The following is a 21376-nucleotide window of genomic DNA, read 5'->3' as shown; positions in this document are numbered from 1 at the left end:
ATCAAGAGGTGAAAGGAAGACAGAAGAAGCCATTCTAGCCCAAAATGTTGACTCTTTATTCATCTCAATAGATGCTGCTGGACTTGCTGAGTTCCTCCAGCATTTTGCATGTCTTACTCCAGATTTCCAGCATCTGCAGAATCTCTTGTGCTAACAGAGGAGGGCAGCACCTTTGGATGTGCTGCTTTTGACAGGAGTGATTTAATCGAAGACCTGCATGCTCTTCGAAAGAATCCAACAGAATTTTTTTTGGGGGGGAGATCAGTAAAGAGGGTTTTTGAACCTCAGAAACACAGGAGATTCTGCAGGTGCTGGAAATCCAGAGCAACACACACAAGACGCTGGAAGAACTCAGCAGGTCAGGCAGCGTCTATGGAAATGAATAAAAGTCAACATTTCAGCCCAAGACTCTTCATCAGGACTGGAAAGGAAGGGGAAAGAAGGTAGTGGTGGGTGGTGGGGAAGGAGGACAAGCTGGAAGGTGATAGGTGAAGCCAGGTGAGTGGGAAAGGGAAAGGGCTGGAGATGAAGGAATCTGACAGGAGAGGAGAGTGGACCATGGGAGAAAGGGAAGGAGAAGGGGCACCAGGGGGACTTAACAGCAACTGAGGAGAAGAGAAGGTGTAAGGGGGGGGCCAGAGTGGGGAATTAAAGAAGAGGGAAGAGGAAAGAGGAAAGTTAGCAGAGGGAAAGGGAAGGGGAAGGGGAATCATTACTGGAATTTGGAGATATTGATGTTCACGTCAACAGTTTGGAGGCTACGAAGATAGAATATGAGGTGTTGCTCCTCCAACCTGAGAGTGGCCTCATTATGGCAGTAGAGGAGGTCATGGAGCAACATGTTGGAATGGGAATGGGGATTGGAATCAAAATAGATGCCATTGAACCTCAGTGCATTTTCCAATATTCAACATCACCAGAAAGGAACTTTTCCTCTACTCCGGCCCCACGTTTAACTTACCCTTCCATCTCCTCCTCAGCTGATTTAATCCCCACCTTTCCCTCAAAGTTAATTTCTACTCCTCTCCCTCTGAGCAAGTGGGATCTTGCCCTATGCAAATTTCTGCCAGGTTTCAAATTCAAAATTCAAGTTTAATTATCATTCAAACGTAAATGCAGCCAAATGAAACAGCGTTCCGCTGGGGTCAAAATGCAAAACATACACAGCACATTCAAAATAGTGAGCAAAAAGAAATAGTCATGCAAAAAAAAACGTACATATACTGCAAAAGTGGCTGCAGTTTAGAAAGCACTTCATTCGCTGTAAAGCACTTTGGGACATCAGGAAAATTACTTCAGGAATGTAAATCTGTCATCACCACAGGCTTGTGAGAATTAGAACAAGACTGAAAATTTATATTGATCCACTTCTTTTCTCTGGGTTTCAGCCACTCAGAGTAATACCAATTATCACCTAATACTCTATATTTCTTTCAATTAATGAATATAATGGACTACTTATTTGTTGTATATTTATTATTTATCAATTTACTTAATAATATATTTAAAAATAATTTATTAATAAAAATAAACGCACTTATGATTGTTTAATTTAAATTGCAAACGTTTTTAGGTACATTGGTTAACATGCTCTGAAATGTTAAATAGTGACTTACCACAAATAAATTTTATTCCACGTTCTTATCTAGTTTGCTTAGTGATATTCTGAAATATTCACTCTATTTACTAAAGCTTTGCACGTATTAAAATATTATTCATCTCGATATTTCTTGTTTGTGTGTTCTTCCCAATTTATTAAGCATAGATTGTAGTTTTACACTTACATTATTTAACATGAATTTTTAATATTAGATTATTTAGTATATAGAACGATATTGTTATCAGATTTCTTAACGTACAATATCAAAATATACTCATAAAATTGTTTTGCATTCATTTTTATTTTGAAAACTCGGTATTACCTCATATTCCATATAGGATCACTTCATATTTTGTCCTTTTAAAACGCAACAATATTATCATGCATAATTACTGCTACAAGGACATTTAACAGGTACAATAATTTTAAAAAATATATTTGCAGGATGCTTTAACAGCGGGATTACATTTTTAATATTTAATACATTATGCATATCAAATATGCGATCGCAAGGTAAGGTTGTTAGCCTTTATTTCGTGCTCCTGCATTGACATGGTCTTTCGAATTCCGCTCGCGAATCGCCTTTTCTCCCCCACCCCCCTCCCTCTCCGCTCGTGCACTCCGGCTTGGTCCAGGCGGCTTCCGTGCCTGGGAGTGCGCGCTCCCGCCGGCGCCGGGCGCGTTCCCGTCGCTCCAGCGCTGGGAGAAGGCAGAGGCTGGAGAAAGATGGAGACCGGAGCAGCCTATGGAGCTGGCAAGGCTGGGGGCGCCTTTGACCCCGTCACATTCCTCAGGCAGCCTCAGACCATACTCCGGGCTGTCAGCTGGGTGAGTGGGGGTTCAAGCTGCCGGCAAGGGTGGGGAGGAGGTTCAGTGAAGGTGGGCAGAAGGGGAAGGTTGGATTAAATCCGTTAAGGAGGGTGGGTGATGGGGATTTAAATTAGCCTGAGATGTGTGAGTTAAACCAGACAGTGGCAAGGGGTTAAATTAGACTTCTTGTAGGAGAAGGGGTTAATGCTGGTGAGGCTTGTGAACATAGGTTTGTACTGGTTAGGTTGTGAGACGGGGGGGTTAATGATAATTAGAATTGTCAGTGTGACTGTGGGAGGGGCATTTAATACTGACTAGACTATGGGGGAAGTTAACCCTGGTTAGACTGTGGGGGGGGGGTTAATGCCAGCTAGACTGTGGGAGAGGAGGTGTTAATGCTGGTTAGACTGTGGGGAGGGAGGGTTAAGGCTGGTTAGGTTGTGGGACAGGGGTGTTAACAGCATTTAGTCTGTGGGAGATGTGGGGTTAACGCTGGTTGACTACAGGAGATGTGGGGTTAACGCTGGTCAGAGTGCAGGTAATGTGGGGTTAATGCCGGTCAGAGTGCGGTTGATGTGGGGTTAATGCGGGTCAGAGTGCAGGTGATATGGGGTTAGTGCCTGCCAAACTGCGGGAAATGTGGGGTTAATGCCAGCCAGACTGCGGGGGATGTGGGGTTAATGCCGGCCAGACTGCGGGGGATGTGGGGTTAATGCCGGCCAGACTGCGGGAGATGTGGGGTTAACGCCAGCCAGACTGCGGGAGATGTGGGGTTAACCCTGGCCAGACTGCGGGGAGGGGGTGTTAACCCTGGCCAGACTGCGGGGGAGGGGGTGTTAACCCCGGCCAGACTGCGGGGGAGGGGGTGTTAACCCCAGCCAGACTGCAGGAGATTTGGGGTTAACGCGGGCCAGACTGTGGGAGATGTGGGGTTAACGGCCAGACTGCAGGGGAGGGGGTGAACGACGTCCAGACTGCGGGGGAAGGGGTGTTAACGCCGGCCAGACTGCGGGAGATGTGGGGTTAACGCCGGCCAGACTGCAGGGGAGGGGGTGTTAATGCTGGCCAGACTGCGAGGGAGAGGGTGTTAACGCCGGCTAGACTGCGGGAGAGGGGAATATTAACGCAGGCCAGACTGCGGGAGATGTGGGGTTAACGCGGGCCAGACTGCTGGAGATGTGCGGTTAAACGCGGGCCAGACTGCGGGAGATATGGGGTTAACGTGGGCCAGACTGAAGGAGATGTGGGGTGAACGACGGCCAGACTGCGGGGGAGGGGGTGAACGACGGCCAGACTGGGGGGGAGGAGGTGTTAACGCCAGCCAGACTGTGGGAGATGTGGGGTTAACGCCGGCCAGACTGCGAGGGAGGGGGTGTTAATGCCGACCAGACTGCAGGGGAGGGGGGTGTTAATGCCGACCGACTGCGGGGGAGGGGGGTGTTAATGCCGGCCAGACTGTGGGAGATGTGGGGTTAACGGCCAGACTGCGGGAGATGTGGGGTTAATGCGGGCCAGACTACAGGGATGTGGGGTTAACGACGGCCAGACTGCGGGGGAGGGGGTGTTAACACCAGCTAGACTGCGGGAGATGTGGGGTTAACAACGGCCAGACTGTGGGAGATGTGGGGCTAACGCCGGCCAGACTGCGGGAGATGTGGGGTTAACGGCCAGACTGCGGGAGATGTGGGGTTAATGCGGGCCAGACTGCGGGAGATGTGGGGTTAATGCTGGCCAGACTGCGGGAGATGAAGTGGGTTAATGCCAGTTGCATTGTGGGAGACGGGGGTGGGGGTTAATGCTGGTTAGACTGTGGTGGTGAGGTGGTTAATGCTGCTTTAGATCTCTTGGGTTTATCACATTAGGGTGAAGAGTGGGTTAATGTAGGCCTGGAGAGCAGAGTGGTTTAAGGCAGTATGGAGTGTGTTTAACAGTGGTTTCACACAGTGTGGAGTGTGTTTAACAGTGGCTGAGGGAGAAGTTTCGATGTAGGCCAGGATTGGGGTTGAGAGTTGTTGGGTTGACGTGGCTGGAAGAGGAGGGTGGTGATGGCGGGGTAAGAAAGTGAAAAGCGGGCTGATCCGGACTGGAATGCCAATTGAGGAGTGGAGGTTAATGTAGACCAAGAGCCAGGGGAGAGGGTTAAACAATGCAGGGAGAAGTGGTTAAACACGGCCTCACGGAGCAGAGTTAATTGAGCTTGACTTGTAGGGGGGAGAAGTTCGGGAAGAGCAGCCACCATAACTCAGGTGGCCCAGAGCGGGGAAGCCGCAGCGATACGGGAGCTGGTTCAGGCTGATTGCGCGTGAGTCCGGGCATGGCGAGATAGTGAGAGGATGAGCAAAATCACCCCTCACTGAAGCAAGATAAGGTGCTAGTGTGACATAAGAGTTGTTCAAAGCACCCTGATAATCCGATGTGTGTTCATTAAGAACCAATACGTGCCTCGTGCCTTTCCCCATGTGTGCTAATGCATGTTACACCAGTTGGAATCTGCTGGATTGCAAGTATCTCAGGTTGGTTGGCCTTGCCTTGCTGATCTGGACTACATTAATAATAACTTATTTATAGAGAACCCTTCATACTGAATCACCAGCATATGTCGTGAAATTTGTTAACTTTACGGCAGCAGTACTCTGAAATACATGATAAATAAATATGGAGGGGGAAAAAACTGAGTTACAGTAAATATATATCTATTAGTTAAATTAAAATAGGTAGAGCAAAAACAGAAATTAAAAAGTAGTGAGGTAGGTAGTAATGGGGTCAATGTCCATTTAGAAATTGGATGGCAGAGGGGACGAAGCTGTTCCTGAATCGCTGAGTGTGTGCCTTCAGGCTTCTGTACCTCCTCCCAGACCGTAGCAACGTGAAGAGGGCTTGTCCTAGGTGGTGGGGGTCCTTAATGGTGTCCTTAAATCCTTGCTAAGGCACAGCTTCACGAAGATGTCTTGGATACTAGGGAGGGGTGGTGCCCCGGGGTAGAGCTGTCAGCAACTGATTTTAATCCTGTGCAATACCCACCCCCCCCAACACCATACCAGATGGTGATGCAGCCAGTCAGAATGCTGTCCATGGTACACACTACTATAATTCAAAGTTCTCTTATAGTGCAAACATGAAAATAAAAGATGAAAAAACGTTAGTCAGAATCAGGTTTAATATCACCGGTATGTGTCAAGTCAAGTTTATTGTCATTTAGCTAGATACATGTATATAACATTTATAGCCATATAATATATGTAACATATATAACCATATAATGTAAATAGCTATATAATGTATTTAGAAACGAAATGTTTCTCCTCACCAGGGTGTGAAGCACGGTAGTACACATAACTCACATTATACAGGATAACTTATGAAAGTAAGGATAAAATCTACAGATGAGTCACACATAAATAACAAGCTAAGGTGCATAAAGTAAATATTAGTCCTGATGAAGGGTCTTGGCCCGAAACGTCAGCTGTTGACTCTTTTCCATAGATGCTTCCTGGCCTGCTGACTTCCTCCAGCAAATTGTGTGCCTAAATTAAATATTGTAAGGTGCAGAACAGAATAACCAGCGCCACTTCGAGTACGATGCGGCAGGGATGTCAGAAGCCCAGTGGCCTGAGGGAAGAAATAAACACAAAATAATCTGCAGATGCTGGGGTCAAAGCAACACTCACAACACGCTGGAGGAACTCGGCAGGTCGGGCCACATCCGTGGAAAAGATCGGTCGACGTTTCGGGCCAGACAAAGGGTTCCGGCCCGAAACGTCGACCGATCTTTTCCACCGATGCTGCCTGACCTGCCAAGTTCCTCCAGCGTGTTGTGAGTGTTGCCTGAGGGAAGAAACTTCCTCATCCTGACCGTTCTTGTCTTAATGCATCGGAATCTCCTTCCTGATGGTGGAAAGTCAAAAAGGATGCTGGATGGATGGGTGGGGTCCTTAGTGTCGTGAAATTTGTTAACTTTGCAGCAGCAGTACGATGCAATACATGATAATATAGTAAGTATATATATAATAAATAAATAATTAAATTAAATAAGTAGGAATAAAAAAGTAGTGAGGTAGTGTTCATGGGTTCAATGTCCATTTAGAAATTGGGTGGCAGAGGGGAAGAATCTGTTCCTGAATCGCTGAGTGTGTGCCTGGCTTCTGTACCTCCTCCCTGATGGTAACAGTGAGCAGAGGGCATGTTCTGGGTGATGGGGGTCCTTAATGTCAGACGCTGCCTTTTTGAGGCATCGCTCCTTGAAGGTGTCTTGGATACTACGGAGGCGAGTTCCCATGATGGAGCTGACTAACTCTACATCCCTCCGCTGTGCAGTCGCCCCGCCCCATACCAGACGGTGGATGCAGTCAGTTAGAAAATTCTCTCCGCGGCACATCTGTAGAAATTTGCAACTTAAAAGCAAGGTTAAATAAATAGGTTTTGAGCTGGTGTTTAAAAGTGTCAAATGAGTCTGTATCAAGGTATTGAATTCCACACTTTAGGAACATTGTTCAAAAAAGCTGACGTGCCAGTTATCTTTTGAGGGAGATTGTTTGACCGGCGGAAGAAGACCTGGGAGTTTGAGCAGGATTACAAAAAGATTATAAAATATAATTGAGTTCAGTGGGTGTTTTTGTTTTCAATCATCCCCTCTGTTATTTAGAATCCTGTGGGATCTCTGGAATATTGGTAGTATTTGATACCTCCAGCATGTGGGAAGGGGACTGAACCCTAAATGAGTTAATTTTGGTCATTGATATTTATTATAGCCCATGATGGAGGTTTGCCAGCAGTTAACAAAAATACATTCATTTTTTTTAGAACTGAAATTGAGCAGGCAAGAAATTATTTTATTGAGATACAGCGCGGGATAGGTGGGATGCCCAGCGATCCCTGATTTAACCTGAGCCTAATCACGGGACAATTTATTTGTTTTTGTTTTACGATGATCAGTTAGCCTACCCAGTGTGTCTTTGGACTGCGGGAGGATACCAGAGCACCCGGGGAAAACCCACGCATTCCACGGGGAGAAAGTACAAACTCCTTACAGAGGACGTCGGAACTGAACTCTGAATCCCGATGCCACGTGCTGTGATAGTGCCTCGCTAACCGCTACGCTCCTTTAAGTGTCCAATATCCAAATACATATTGTTGGATTTTGTTTTTAAACTTCCATTAAAAGTTCAAAGTTCAAATTGCACTTATTATCAAAGTGTGTATGCTTCATATACCACCTCAAGATTCATCTCCTTAAACAAAGAAACCCAATAGAACCCATTAAAGCACAAGAAGGCTGTCAAACACCCAATGTGCTGTTTTAAAAAAAAACAAATTGTCCAAACTATAACAATAAGCAAATAGCATTCAGAACTCAAGTTCACGAAAGTGAGTCCACAGCTGATTAGTTGCAGACCACAGCCTCAGTTCAGTGCAGAGATGCGTAAACCCTGTGCAACAGCGAACTGAAACATCAGTGTGTGTGTCTCACCTTGGATTTTTTTTAAAGCGGAGTTATAAAAATAAAACATGAAAATATGGAATTGATGCTACGAATGGATCATGATCTTACTGGATGGTGGAATTGGCTCAAGGAGATTAAATGGCCTATTCCTGACCCTAATTCGCACATTTGTACAAATCACAGTATTTCTTGGAGGATAGGAGATGACTTGATAGGGGTGAACAAAATGATAGACCGAGTGAACAGCCAAAGACATCTTCCCAGGATGGAAAGGACAAGGGACCATAATTATAAGGTGATTGGAGGAATGTATGGGGGGATGACAGAGTTAAGTTCTTTACACAGAGAGTGGTGGGTCTGTGGGCCGCCATGCCAAGAGTGGTAGTAGAAGCAAATACATTGGGGGCATTTAAGAATTTCTTAGATAGGCATGTGGATGATAGAAAAATGGAGGGCTATGTAGGAGAGAATGGTTAGATTGATCTTAGGATAGGTTAAAAGGTCGGCACCCACATCGTGGGCTGCAGGGCCTGTACTGTGTTGTAATGTTTGATGTAGCAGCTGAACTGAGGAAAGAATTCCCAAAATAAGTACCTCCCCAACTAAATGAAAACATTATTGCCTTTGAGAAAATCCCTAGTCCCCAGGGCTCGCTAAACTACATTCATCAGACTCGCGTTCTAATCATTCCTTGGATTGAGAGGAGTTCCTTCTTCCTCATGAAGGAGGAGCCCAGTGCGTGGCTGGGGATGTGATGTGGTCAGCGAGACAGATCTCTGGTCAGCAGTGCAGGATATGGGTTAGTAGGCACGCACTCTGACCTGTGGCAGAAAGTAAATAGAGTGTGTATGTTGAGTGGGGAGATGAGTCATTTTAATGGGGAGCTGCTATAGTGATTTGGACATAATTTCATGTCCTTGTCTTGGAAGCATGGGTATTGGTTTTTTATATACCAAGATACAGTGAAAAGCTTGTCTTGTATACTGTGCTGTTTGACCATATCTGATTTATTCTCCCTCTCAACACCATTCTCCTGCCTTCTCCCTGTAACCTTTGACACCCTTACATCTGTATATAATCATTTTAAATATGTCCAATGTCTTGACTTCCATAGCCATCTGTGGCAATGAGTGCCACATATTTACCACCCCTTGACTAAAGAAATACCTCTCATCTCTGTTATAAAGGTATGTCTTTCTATTCTGCGACTCTGCCCTCTGGTCCTGGACTCTCCCTCTGTTGGCAACGTCTTATCCATGTTGCTTTTGTTTCTTTTTCTCTCTGCACACTGGGAGTTTGTCGGTCTTTTTTAATGGGTTCTTTTAGGTTTCTTGTTTTGTGGCTGCCTGTAAGGAGACGTATCTCAAGGTTGTATAATGTATACCTACTTTCATAATAAATGTACTTTGAACTTCAAACTTTGAGTAGGATTACTGAATGGGACCTGGTGAGTCAAATGGCCTAATTCTGCCCTGTGTCTTATGAATAGGAGGACAATAAGATGAGATTCATGTAAATGGATCTTTAAGGGTTAGTGTAGACCAAAGGGCTTGTTTCTGAACTTATGACCCTATGATCAAATCTTCTACCAAGTTTTTTATATTCTGTATTTTTACCTGTTTTTTCTCATAGATTTTTTGTGCGGGACAGTGTGGTTGCGGGGGGTCAATGTTCTTGTTCTATTTTGTGTGGGGGGGTGGGGAAGTTTGGGGAGATTGATAATCATGTTGCCATTCTTTTTTGTGTGTGTGTGTGTCGGGGGGGGGGAGATATTGGGCTTCGATGTTTCTCTATGAACAACCTCCATGGCTTTTTTTCGTTTCTTGGCTATCTGGAGAAGATGAATCTCAGAGTTGTATACTGCATACGTACTTTGATAATAAGTGAAACTTTGCACCTTTGGAGCTTTGAAGTGGGTATCGGGTGAGGAGGGGCGCAACACATTCACAGCAGAGATCACGGTACAGGCTGAGCTCTGAGGAGAATTGGAGAAATGGGAAGTCGAATTCCAGTTAAATATTGGTTTAGTTCCAGAAATGCAAATCATATGGCCATATTCCAGGAATATGTAGAGGAAACATATTGATATTCCCTTCAAAATTAAAGGGATAAATGTGTTACAAGTGAATAAATTGTAAGTAGGTTGTGATTGATGCAATGTGATGCGTAATCTTTTATTTTTGCAATGAGTTTAAAAGCCACTTATACTCAGTGGCCACTTTATTAGATAAAGTGGCCACTGAGTGTAGGTTCGTGGTCTTCTGCTTCTATCCACTTCAAGGTTAGACATCTGTGCTTTCAGAGATGCTCTTCTGAACACCACTGTTGTAACGCATGGTTATTTAAATTGCTGTCAGCTTGAACCAGTCTAGCCATTCTCCTCTGACCTCTCTCATTAACAGTTTTCACCTACAGCACTGACACTCACTGTATGTATTTCTGTTTTTTGCACCATTCTCTGTAAACCTTAGAGTAGGGGTTCCCAACCTTTTTTATGCCATGGACCCCTATCATTAACCCAGGGGTCCGTGGACCTCCAGTTGGGAACCCCTGCTCTAGAGACTGTTGTGCATGAAGATCCCAGGATATCAGTTTCTGAGATGCTCAAACCACCCTGTCTGGCACCAACAATCATTCCACAGTCAAAGTCACTTAGTTCACATTTCTAGTGAACGCAGCAGGCCAGGCAGCATCTCTAGGAAGAGGTACAGTCGACGGTTTGGGCCCAAAGCATCGACTGTACCTCTTCCAAGAGATGCTGCCTGGCCTGCTGCATTCACCAGCAACTTTTATGTGTGTTCCTTGAAATTCCAGCATCTGCAGAATTTCTCGTGTTTGTGTAGTTCACATTTCTTCCCCATTCTGATGTTTGGCCTGAACAACAACTGAACCTCTTGACCATGTCTACATGCTTTTATGCATTGAGTTGCTACCACATGATTGGTTGATTAGATATTTGCATTATGAGCAGGTATACCTAATAAAGTAGCCACTGAGTATATATTTATATAAAAAAGGGAATTCTAACATTGTTTCCTGGATCTGAATTATTGTGCTTCAGATTCAGTCATTCAATCAGGAGATGTGAATGTTAGTTGAGTCTTGGTTGGTTATAGTTTAGAGTGAATTTCTTCTTCCATTGTCTTTGTCAAAGGAACAAATGGAAGATATAAAGTTATCACACAGTAGGGAGGATGACAGAGAAGGTGCAGATCTTTATCTTTATGGCTCAAGGATGATAGTTTTAGCTCTGTGGAGAGAATGGATAAAACTGCTGTCCAAAGAGCAAAGAAGGTCAGTAGATTTACTACTGATGCACAAAATGTTTTGATGGAGTAAGTAAAATGATTCGGAGTCAGGTTTAATATCACCGGCATATGTCATGTGGCAGCAGTACATTGTAATACATAATAAGAACAGTAAATCGCAGTAAGAAGTATATATAAAACATAACTTAAGTAGTGCAAAAATAGAAGGAAAAATACTGAGGAAGTGTCCATGGGTTCATTGTCCATTCAGAAATCTGATGGCGAAGCAGAAGAAGCTGATCCTAAAACTTTGAGTGTGTGTCTTCAGACTCCTATACCTCTTCCTTGATGGTAGCAATGAGAAGAGGGCATGTCCTGGGTGATGGGGGTCCATAAAGGCATGCCAAAAGGGCAATGTTGCGATAGTCATGGGGAACTTCAATATGCAGGTAGATTGGGAAAATCAGGTTGGTGCTGGATTCCAGGACGAGAGCTTCTAGAGTGCCTAAGAGATGGCTTTTTAGAACAGCTTGTGGTTGCGCCCACTAAGGGATTGGGTGTTGTGCAATGAATCAGAATTGATTAGAGAGCTTAAGGTAAAATAACCCTTAGGGAGAAAGTGATCATGCTATGATTAAATTTACCCTGAAATCTGGGAAGGAGAAGCTAACGTCAGATGTGTCATTATTACAGTGGAGTAAGGGGAATTAGAGGCATGAGTTGGCCAGAATTGATTGGAAAAGAACACTGGCAGGGATGATGGCAGAGCAGCAATGGCTGGAATTTCTGGAAGCAATTCAGAAGGCACGGGTTACATACATCCCAAAAAGGGAAAGGTATTCTGAACAAAAGATGACACAACTGTGGCTAACAGGAGAAATCAAAGCCAGCATAAAAACCAAAGAGAGGGTATATAATAGAGCAAAAATTAATGGAAAGTTGAAGGATTGGGAAGCTTTTTAAAAACCCAACAGACGGAAATTTTTTAAAAAGCCATTAAGAAGGTAAAGTTTCTTCAGGTACATAAAGTGTTAAAGAGAGGTAAGAGTGGATATCAGACTGCTGGAAAACGAGGCTGGAGAGGTAGAAATGGAGGACAACGAAATGGCAGATGAACTGAATAAGTATTTAGCGTCAGTCTTCACTGTGGAAGGCACTAGTAATATGGTGGAAGTTCCAAGTGTCAGGGGTCATGAAGTGTGTGAAGTTACCATAATTCGAGAGAAGGTTCTTGGGAAACTGAAAGGTCTGAAGGTAGATTAGTCACCTGGACCTGATGGTGTACACCCCAGGGTTCTGATAGAGGTGGCTCAAGAGAAAATGGAGGCATTAATGATTTTTCAAGAATCACTAGATTCTGGAATAGTCCCAGAAGACTGAAAATTGCAAATGTCACTCCACTCTTCAAGAAGGGAGAGAGACAGAAGAAAGGAAACTAGGCCAGTTAGTCTGACCTCAGCGGTTGGGAAGATGTTGGAGTCAATTATCAAGGATGAGGTCCTGGTACTTGGAAGAACATGATAAAATAGGCCATAGTCAGCATGGTTTGTTCAAGGGAAAATCCTGCGTGACAAATCAATTGGAATTCTTTGGAGAAGTAACAAGCAGGGTAGACAAAGGAGAATCAGTTGATGTTGTGTGTACTTGGATTTTCAGAAGGCCTTTGACAAGGTGCCACACATGAGGCTGCTTAACAAGCTAAAAGCCCACTGTATAAGAGGAAAGACTCTAGCATGGATAAAGCAGTGGCTGATTGGCAGGAGGCAAAGAGTGGGAATAAAGGGAGTTTTTTTCTGGTTTGCTGCCAGTGATTAATGGTGTTCCAGAGGGGTCTGATTCTTTTTATGTTATATGTCAATGATTTGGATGATGGAATAGATGGCTTTGTTGTAAAGTTTGAAGACGATATGAAGATAGGTGGAGGGGCAGGTAGTTTTGAGTAAGTAGAGAGGCTACAGAAGGACTTAGATTAAGAGAATGGGCAGTGAAATGGCAGATGAAATAGTGTTGGGAAGTGTGTGGTCGTGCACTTTGGTAGAAGAAATGAAAAGGTTGACTATTTCTAAATGAAAAGAAAATGCGAAAAACTGAGGCACAAAGGGACTTGGGAGTCCTTGTGCAGGATTTCCTAAAGGTTAATTTGCAGGTTGACTCTATAGTGAAGAAGGGAAATGCAATGTTAGCATTCATTTCAGGATGACTAGAATATAAAAGCAAGGATGTAATGTGGAAATTTTACAAAACACTGGTGAGGCCTCGCTTGAAGCATTGTGAGCAGTTTTAGGCCCCTTATCTTAGAAATGATGTGCTGACATTGGAGAGAGTTCAAAGGAGGTTCACGAAAATGATTCTAGGATTGAACAGCTTGTCAAATGAAGAGCGTTTGATGACTCTGGGCCTGTATTCACTAAATTTCAGAAAAATGAGGAGTGACATCATTGAAACCTAATTGAATGGTGAAAGGCCTTGATAGAGTGAATGTGGAGAGGATGTTCCCAATGGTGGGAGAGTCTTATGACCGGAGGACACCATCTCAGAATAGACAGTCGGCCTTTTAGAACGGATCTTTTAGCCAGAGAGTGGTGAATCTGAAATTCGTTGCCACGGTGGCTGTGAAGGCCAAGTCTTGATATATATTTAAGGCACAGGTTGATAGCTTCTTGATTGGTCAGGGCATGGACGGATACAGGGGGAAGGCAGGAGACTGGGGCTGAGAGGGAAATTGGATCAGTGATGATGTAGAGTCTGCTCCACATGGTGACTCGATGGGCCAAATGGCCTAATTCTGATCCTATACCTTATAGTCCTGTGATCTTGAAGATGGATGCTTCCTTCTTGAGGCATTGCCTTTTGAAGGTGTCCTGGATGCTGGGGAGGCTGGTGCCCGGGCTGGAGCTGGCTGAGTTTACAACTTTCTGCGGCTTTTTCCGATTCTGTGCAGATGGTCACTCCATATCAGACAGTAATGCAGCCAGTTAGAATGCTGTTCGTGGTACATCTGTAGAAATTTGCGAGTGTCTTTGCTGACACACCAAATCTCTTCAAACTCTTAATATAATATTGCCACTGTCTTGCCTTGTTTGTAACTGCATCAATATGTTGGACCTGGGATAGATCCTCAGAGACGTTGAAACCCAGGACTTGAAACTACTCACCCTTTCCGTTTCTGATCCCTCAATAAGGACTGATATTCATTCCCTCGAATTCCCGTTCCTGAAGTCCACAGCTGACATTGAATGCAAGGTTGTTGTTGTGACACCACTCAACCAGCTGTATGTCTCCTTGTCACCATCTGAAATTCTGCCAACAATAGCTTAGCTGCCAAGAGGGTTGTTGACCCAGCGGGAACAGAGCTGTAATGATTGGCAGCCAGTGATGACATTTGGAATCAATTTTTTTACAGAGCAAGTTATGACCAGGACGACCTGCTTGAGTAATAAGTGGACGCTGATTCAGTAGAAACTTTCAAAAGAGAATTGGAATTGTGAAGATGAAGTATGGGAAGACAGTGAGGTAGTGGGAATGAGTGAAACAGCATGAGGAATGTGGCTGAATGGCCTCCTGTGCTGCTAAATCATCCTATGAAATTCAGAAGGGGTTCTGGAATTAAGCCAACTCTTCCCCTCACAATGTCCATGTGTCCTTAATCAATTGCTGCACATGGCTGCAAAGGCCAAGTCATTGAGAATGTTTAAAGTGGAGTTTGATAGGTTCTTGATTAGTAAGGGTGTCGAAGGTTACGGGGAAAAGGCAGGAAACTGGGATTGAGAGGGATAATAAATCAGGGGTGATTTTTTCCAGTTCACATGACTTGCTTTTCTCTGTGGTGGGGGGGGGGGAGTTTGATGCTTCTTTCACCATTGCGTGATGTTTTTCATATGTGGGGGGTGGGGGTTGATGATCATGTTGCCGTTCAGCACGATTTTGTTAGTTTTCTTTTGTGCAGGGGGATTTGGTATTTCCTTTGAATGATTCCATGGTTTCCTTTGTATCGTGGCCCCCTGGAGAAGATGAATCTCAGAGTTGTGTACCGCATACATACTTATGATAATAAGTGAACCTTTGGACCTTTGACTGGCAAAGCAATTTGATGGGCCAAATGGCCAATTCTGCACCTATGCCTTATGGTTTAATTAAACTTTAACTCGGTTCACTAACCTTTGAGTGGGTTTACTGTAGAACCACCTGAGTGACTGAATGAATTCTCAACAACACAAATTAGACCATAAGACCATAAGACAAAGAAGCAGAAGTAGGCCATTCAGCCCATCGAGTCTGCTCCGCCATTTTATCATGAGCTGATCCATTTTCTCCTATTTCGTCCCACTCTCCTGCCTTCTCACCATAACCTTTGATGTCCTGGCTACTCAGATACCTATCAATCTCTGCCTTAAATACACCCAATGACTTGGCCTCCACTGCTGCCCATGGCAACAAATTCCATAGATTCACCACCCTCTGACTAAAAAAATTTCTTCGCATTTCTGTGCTGAAAGGGCGCCCTTCAATCCTTAAGTCATGCCCTCTCGTACTAGACTCCCCCATCATGGGAAACAACTTTGCCACATCCACTCTGTCCATGCCTTTTAACATTCAAAATGTCTCTATGAGGTCTCCCCTCATTCTTCTAAACTCCAAGGAATACAGTCCAAGAGCGGACAAACGTTCCTCATATGTTAACCCTCTCATTCCCGGAATCATTCTAGTGAATCTTCTCTGTACCCTCTCCAATGTCAGCACATCCTTTCTTTATAAGGAGACCAAAACTGCCCACAGTACTCCAAGTGAGGTCTCACCAGCGCCTTATAGAGCCTCAACATCACATCCCTGCTCCTATACTCTATTCCTCTAGAAATGAATGCCAACATTGCATTCGCCTTCTTCACTACTGACTCAACCTGGAGGTTAACTTTAAGGGTATCCTGTACGAGGACTCCCAAGTCCCATTGCATCTCAGAACTTTGAATTCTTTCCCCATTTAAATAATAGTCTGCCCGTTTATTTTTTCTGCCAAAGTGCATAACCATACACTTTCCAACATTGTACTTCATTTGCCACTTCTCTGCCCATTCTTCCAATCTATCCAAGTCTCTCTGCAGACTCTCTGTTTCCTTAGCACTACCGGCCCCTCCACCTATCTTGTGCCAGTACTGATAGTTATTTGGGAGTGACTGCTGACAGAGGGAAATGCTCTGCAAAGATTGAGTGGTAAATGATCAACATCGTCAGGTTGGCTCCTTCGACCCAACACCCAAGATAGGTGGAACATCAACTGAACCCTTCCCATAAATGACCTCCCCTCCTTCCTCCTATAAACAGAGGCCCCCTTGAGATAGCCAAGAATGGAAAGTCTATACCCAGGCTCAAGAAAACAAATGCATAACTGTGGAGTTCCTGTCCTTCTGTCCTTTCATTGAAGAGGGGGATATCTCGAAAAACGAAACGTCAAGCATATAATTGAATGGTGCAACTACTGACCAATTAAGGCGCCAATCAGAATTGGGTTTGAATGAGCTGATTCGAGCAAAATTCTAGACCACAATGTATGAAGTTCACCACACTGCCAATCAGCAATGGGATTTCCTCCCCACATCACAACTGAGTTTCCGAAATGACGTCTATTCAGCTGATAAAGTTTTAAAGACCATAACCAAATTGATGAGGAGTACAGATAGGCTTTTTCCACTGAGGTTGGGTGGGACTACAACTAGAGGTCATGGCTTAAGGGTGAAAGGTGAGAAGTTTAAGGGGAACATGAGGAGACGTCTTCACTCAGAGGGCCGTGAGAGTGTGAAATGAACTGCCAGCACAAGTGGTGCACGTGAGCTTGATTTCAAAGTTTGGAAAGGTACATGGATAGTAGGGCTTGGTGGGTTATGGACCCGGTGCAGGTCAATGGAAGGAGGCAGTTTAAATGGTTTCAGCATGGACTAGATGGGCCAAAGGGCCTGTTTCTGTGCTGTACTGTTCTGTGACTCTGTGACCAAGCATTCAGAGGACACACCACAATCAACAGCGCAGTGATGATGTCTCCTAGCACGGTGATGAAATGTTTGCAATTAAATTGCCAAGATCAGAGAACAGCTCAACCCAGAATGAGGTTTATAATCACTAATGTCGTGAGATTTGTTGTTTTGCAGCAGCAGTACAGTAAATTTTATTTATTATATTGTATAATACATAAAATACTATAAATTATAGGAAGAATACGTATAAAAATGATAAATAGTGCAAACAGAGAGAAAAAATGGTGAGAGAGTGTTCATGGATTCATTGTCCATTCAGAAATCTGATTGCAGGGGAGAAGAAGCTGTACCTAAAAAGTCCCTTGCAAAGGGAGAATTTCAGCTGTCAACAAACCAATAACACATTAAGGAGTTCCCTCCTGTCTATGAGAAACAGCAGCATGGCAGTGGTTCATGGTTGAAGCCAGTGTTGATTGGATTGTCCAAAACAGGAGTCGTCTTCATGACCTATTGATCTTATTTTAAACCTGCTATTGGTCTGCTCTAGGCTGAATAGATTAAAGTTCTTTGCCCTGTCCGTGACCATACAAGAAGAGATTGCCAGCCTCATTTCTACACATCCCTTGATCCCTTCCTCCACGCATCTACTCAACTGTTTCTCAATTGCACCATTGATCAATATCTCTGTCTAACCGTCCCATCAGTCAGTCCCCTCAACTGCAAAAGCTGGAAATGTGAGACAAAAGTGAAAAGTGCTAGAAAAACTTAACAGATCAGGCAGCATCTATGGAAAGAGAAACAGAGACACACACAAAACACTGAGGGGACCCAGCATGTTGTGTTTGTTGCTCAAGATTTCCAGCATCTTTAGAATTTATTGTATCTCTAATAACGTTTCAGTTCCAAGACTCAGTGGGTGGAAATATTCTTCTATAACTCTAGGTCCAAGTGCTTTGTCACCTTTTCCTCTATGTAATTTAGCTCCCATTTCCAAAAGACAATTCAGTCCAATTTCTTTATCCTGAGTTTTAGGCTGCTTGGAATCAACTGGGTCCTCTGCTTTGTCCATGTGTTTATGAGAAAGCAGACTCCCATTGCTCAGCTTGTGGTAGGTCCCATGCAGCCAATACTCCCCACAGGCTGGGTCCTGGAAACATTTTAATCTTAAAATTCTCGTCCTTGATAAAAACAGCAAATTGAGTCTGCTCCACCATTCCATCGTGGCTGATTTATTATCCCTCTCAACCCTATTCTCTTGTCTTCTCCCTGTAACCTTTGATGCTCTTACTAATCAAGAAACTATCAACCTATCAAACTATCAGCACAATGACTTGGTTTCCACAGCCTTTGTGGCAATGAATTCCACAGATTCACCACCCTCTGACTAAAGAAATTCCTCTTTCCCTCTAGCTAAAGAAATTCCTCATCATCTCTGTTCCAAAGAGATGCCCTTCTGTTCTAAGGCTGACCCTTGGTCCTAGATTCCCCCACTTTTGGAAGCGTCCTCTCCATATCCACTCTATCCAGGCTTTTTGATATTCAATAGTTTTCAATTAGATCCTCCCTCATTCTTCTAAACTCCAAGTACAGGCTCAAGCCATCAAATTCTCCTGATATGTTAAACCTTTCATTTATCTTTGCCATCGTACTCTTCAGTTCCAGGGAATAAAGTTCTAGTTCACACAACCTCTCCTTAAACTCAGGCCCCAAGTCTAGGCAGCATCTTGGTAAATCTTCTCTGCTCTCTTTCCGGGAAAGGGATGAGAGATTGGGAGATTGGTCAGAATGAAAGGACGGTAAGGGGTTGACTTGTAGAAGTTTGGGAAGGGAGCAGGAATCAGCCTGGGGTATCCAAAGTGACCTTCACTGGAAATTAATGATGGTGAAGGAGCTGAGATGTTATTGAGCAGGAATTCAGAACTAGAGTGCAGAGATGTCAGACTACTGTGGAAAAAGGAAGCAATGGCAATGAATTCCACAGATTTCTACTATGTCGCATTCCCACCTCCTCAACTCAACGCTGCCTTCTATTTCCTGTCATAGTTACCATTCTTTAGATCTGCTGAATATGCCCACAGAAAAATGAATCTCAGGAAAATATTCACCCCCTAATCCTTTGTTCATATAAATAAGTATTACAGCCAGGGATTTTGATCAATTTCACTGAGAATTTTTATTTGTGGTTCACATGCTCCTTTTTTTCTCAGTAGAGCCAAACAACAGGGAAAATTGTAAAGCATGAAAAACTAAAACTTCAAAACCTGAACTGTCAGAAGTTCGAAAGTCTTCATCCCCTTTGCTCAGTACTTGGTTGAACCACCTCTTGCAGCTATTACCACTAGTAGTCTTTTTGGATAAGTCTCCATTAGCTTTGCACGACATGATGGAGCAAGATTTGTCCATTCTTCCTTGCAAAATGGTTCAAGCTGTGCCAGGTTAGTTGGCGAGCAGCAGTGGACAGCAGTCTCGAGGTCTTGCCAGAGATGTTCAAGTCAAGTCGCTTTTTATTGTCATTTCAACCATAAACTGCTGGTACAATCCACAGTAAAAATGAAACAACGTTCCTCCAGGACCATGGTGCTACATGAAACAACACAAAGCTACACTAGACTACAGACCTACACAGGACTACATAGAGTGCACAAAACAGTGCAGGGCAGTACAATAAATAGTAAACAAGACGATAGGCACAGTAGAGGACAAATTACAATATAATAATAAATGATGTAGATGTCAGTCTAGACTCTGGGTATTAAGGAGTTTGATGGCTTGGGAGAAGAAACTGTTGCCCAGTCTGGTCGTGAGAGCCCGAATACTTCGGTACTTTTTGCCAGATGGCAGGAGGGAGAAGAGTTTGTATGAGGGGTACGTGGGGTTCTTCACAATGCTGTTGGCTTTACAGGTGCAGCGTGTAGTGTAAATGTATGTAATGGCGGGAAGAGAGACCCCAATGATCTTCTCAGCTGAACTCACTATCCACTGCTGGGTCTTGCGATCCAAGACAGTGCAATTCCCGAACCAGGCTTAATGGGATTAAGGTCAGGACTCTGACTGGGCCACTCAAGGATATCATTTTTCTTCATTTGAATCCACACCATGGTTGCTTTGGCAGTGTGCTTTGGGTTGTTGTCCTGCTGAAAGATGAACTTCCTCCCCAGTTTTAAGTCTTGTGGCAGAGGCTAGCAGGTTTTTATACAGCATCTCTCTGTATTTAGCAGCATTCATCTTCCCATCAATCCTGACCAGATTTCCAGTCCCTGCAGCTGAAAAGCATCTCCATAGCATGATGCTACCTCCACCATACTTTACAGTAGGGATGGTGTTATTTGGCTGATGCGCAGGTACCACTTAGTGTTGAGGCCAAAACGTTCCACTTTAGTCTCATCTGACCACAAGACCTTCTTCCACATCTTCACAGTATCTTCTAAGTGACACTTTGTGAAGTCTTTACAGGCAAAGATGTGTTTTTTTTTAAAGCCAGTGCTGCTTCCTTGCCACTCTTTCATAAATACCATTTTTGTGCAAGGTCTTGGAGATTGTGGAGCCATGAACATCATCTCCAGTTGCAGCCACTGACTTCTGCAATTACTCAGAGTGACTGTTGGTGTTTAGAAGGATGGCCTGACCTAGGCAGTGTGGCTGTGGTTTCATATTTTTCCCACTTTTTCACGATGGACTGCACAGAGTTCTGATGTATGTTCAGTGCCATTGAGATGGTCTTGTACTCTTCCCCAGATTTTCCCTCTCTCTTATCTTTTCTCTGACTTGCCTTGAATGCTCTTTTGGCTTAATTTTCGTTTGATTTGTAGAAATTCTACCATATTGGACCTTACAGAGGGAGGGCGTATTTATTCAGGCGGTCCTCCAATTTTCTATCTCAACAAATTGGATGAGTTGATAAGGTAACATACAGTATTGCACCTGAGGAAGGTTAGCGTAGTAATTACAAAGGGAATGAATACCTTTTCAGCCTCACAATTTTGTTTTTGAATTTTTTGTAAATTGTTGACAGGTTTTGGAATATTTCTTTTGATTTGACATGATACACAATGTTTTGTAGATTAGCTCAAAAATCCTACTTCAATATATTTAAAATTTTGAAAACTGAGAACCCAGTAAGACAATTTCTGCATTCATAACTATTAGGAACTAATATACAGTTTTATAGTACTTTAGTAATATTGATAGTGTTCTAATTTGTTTTGCATTTCATTTAAATATGTAAGTTGTTATTTAGTTCAGCGGAAGATTATCTTGTTTATACCTTTTTGACTATTTCCATGAAATATCAGCTAATTGGGACAGCTGCTTA

General features: G+C 43.7%; 1 protein-coding gene across 2 annotated transcripts in view; it reads left to right on the top strand.

Annotated features, from left to right (window-relative positions):
• Positions 1–2272: 2272 nt before the first annotated feature.
• LOC134354081 (synaptogyrin-1-like) overlaps positions 2273–21376 on the top strand; it is a 56346-nt gene continuing 37242 nt past the window's right edge. For both annotated transcript variants that reach the window (XM_063062826.1, XM_063062828.1), the window contains exon 1: positions 2273–2428. In XM_063062826.1, the coding sequence (XP_062918896.1) occupies positions 2327–2428 (102 nt within the window). In that variant the 5' untranslated portion in view covers positions 2273–2326. The remainder of the gene's footprint in view (positions 2429–21376) is intronic.

Source organism: Mobula hypostoma, chromosome 11 (genome assembly GCF_963921235.1).
Source record: "Mobula hypostoma chromosome 11, sMobHyp1.1, whole genome shotgun sequence".
Classification (NCBI taxonomy): Eukaryota; Metazoa; Chordata; class Chondrichthyes; order Myliobatiformes; family Myliobatidae; genus Mobula; species Mobula hypostoma.
This window is presented reverse-complemented; position numbering and strand designations above follow the sequence as displayed.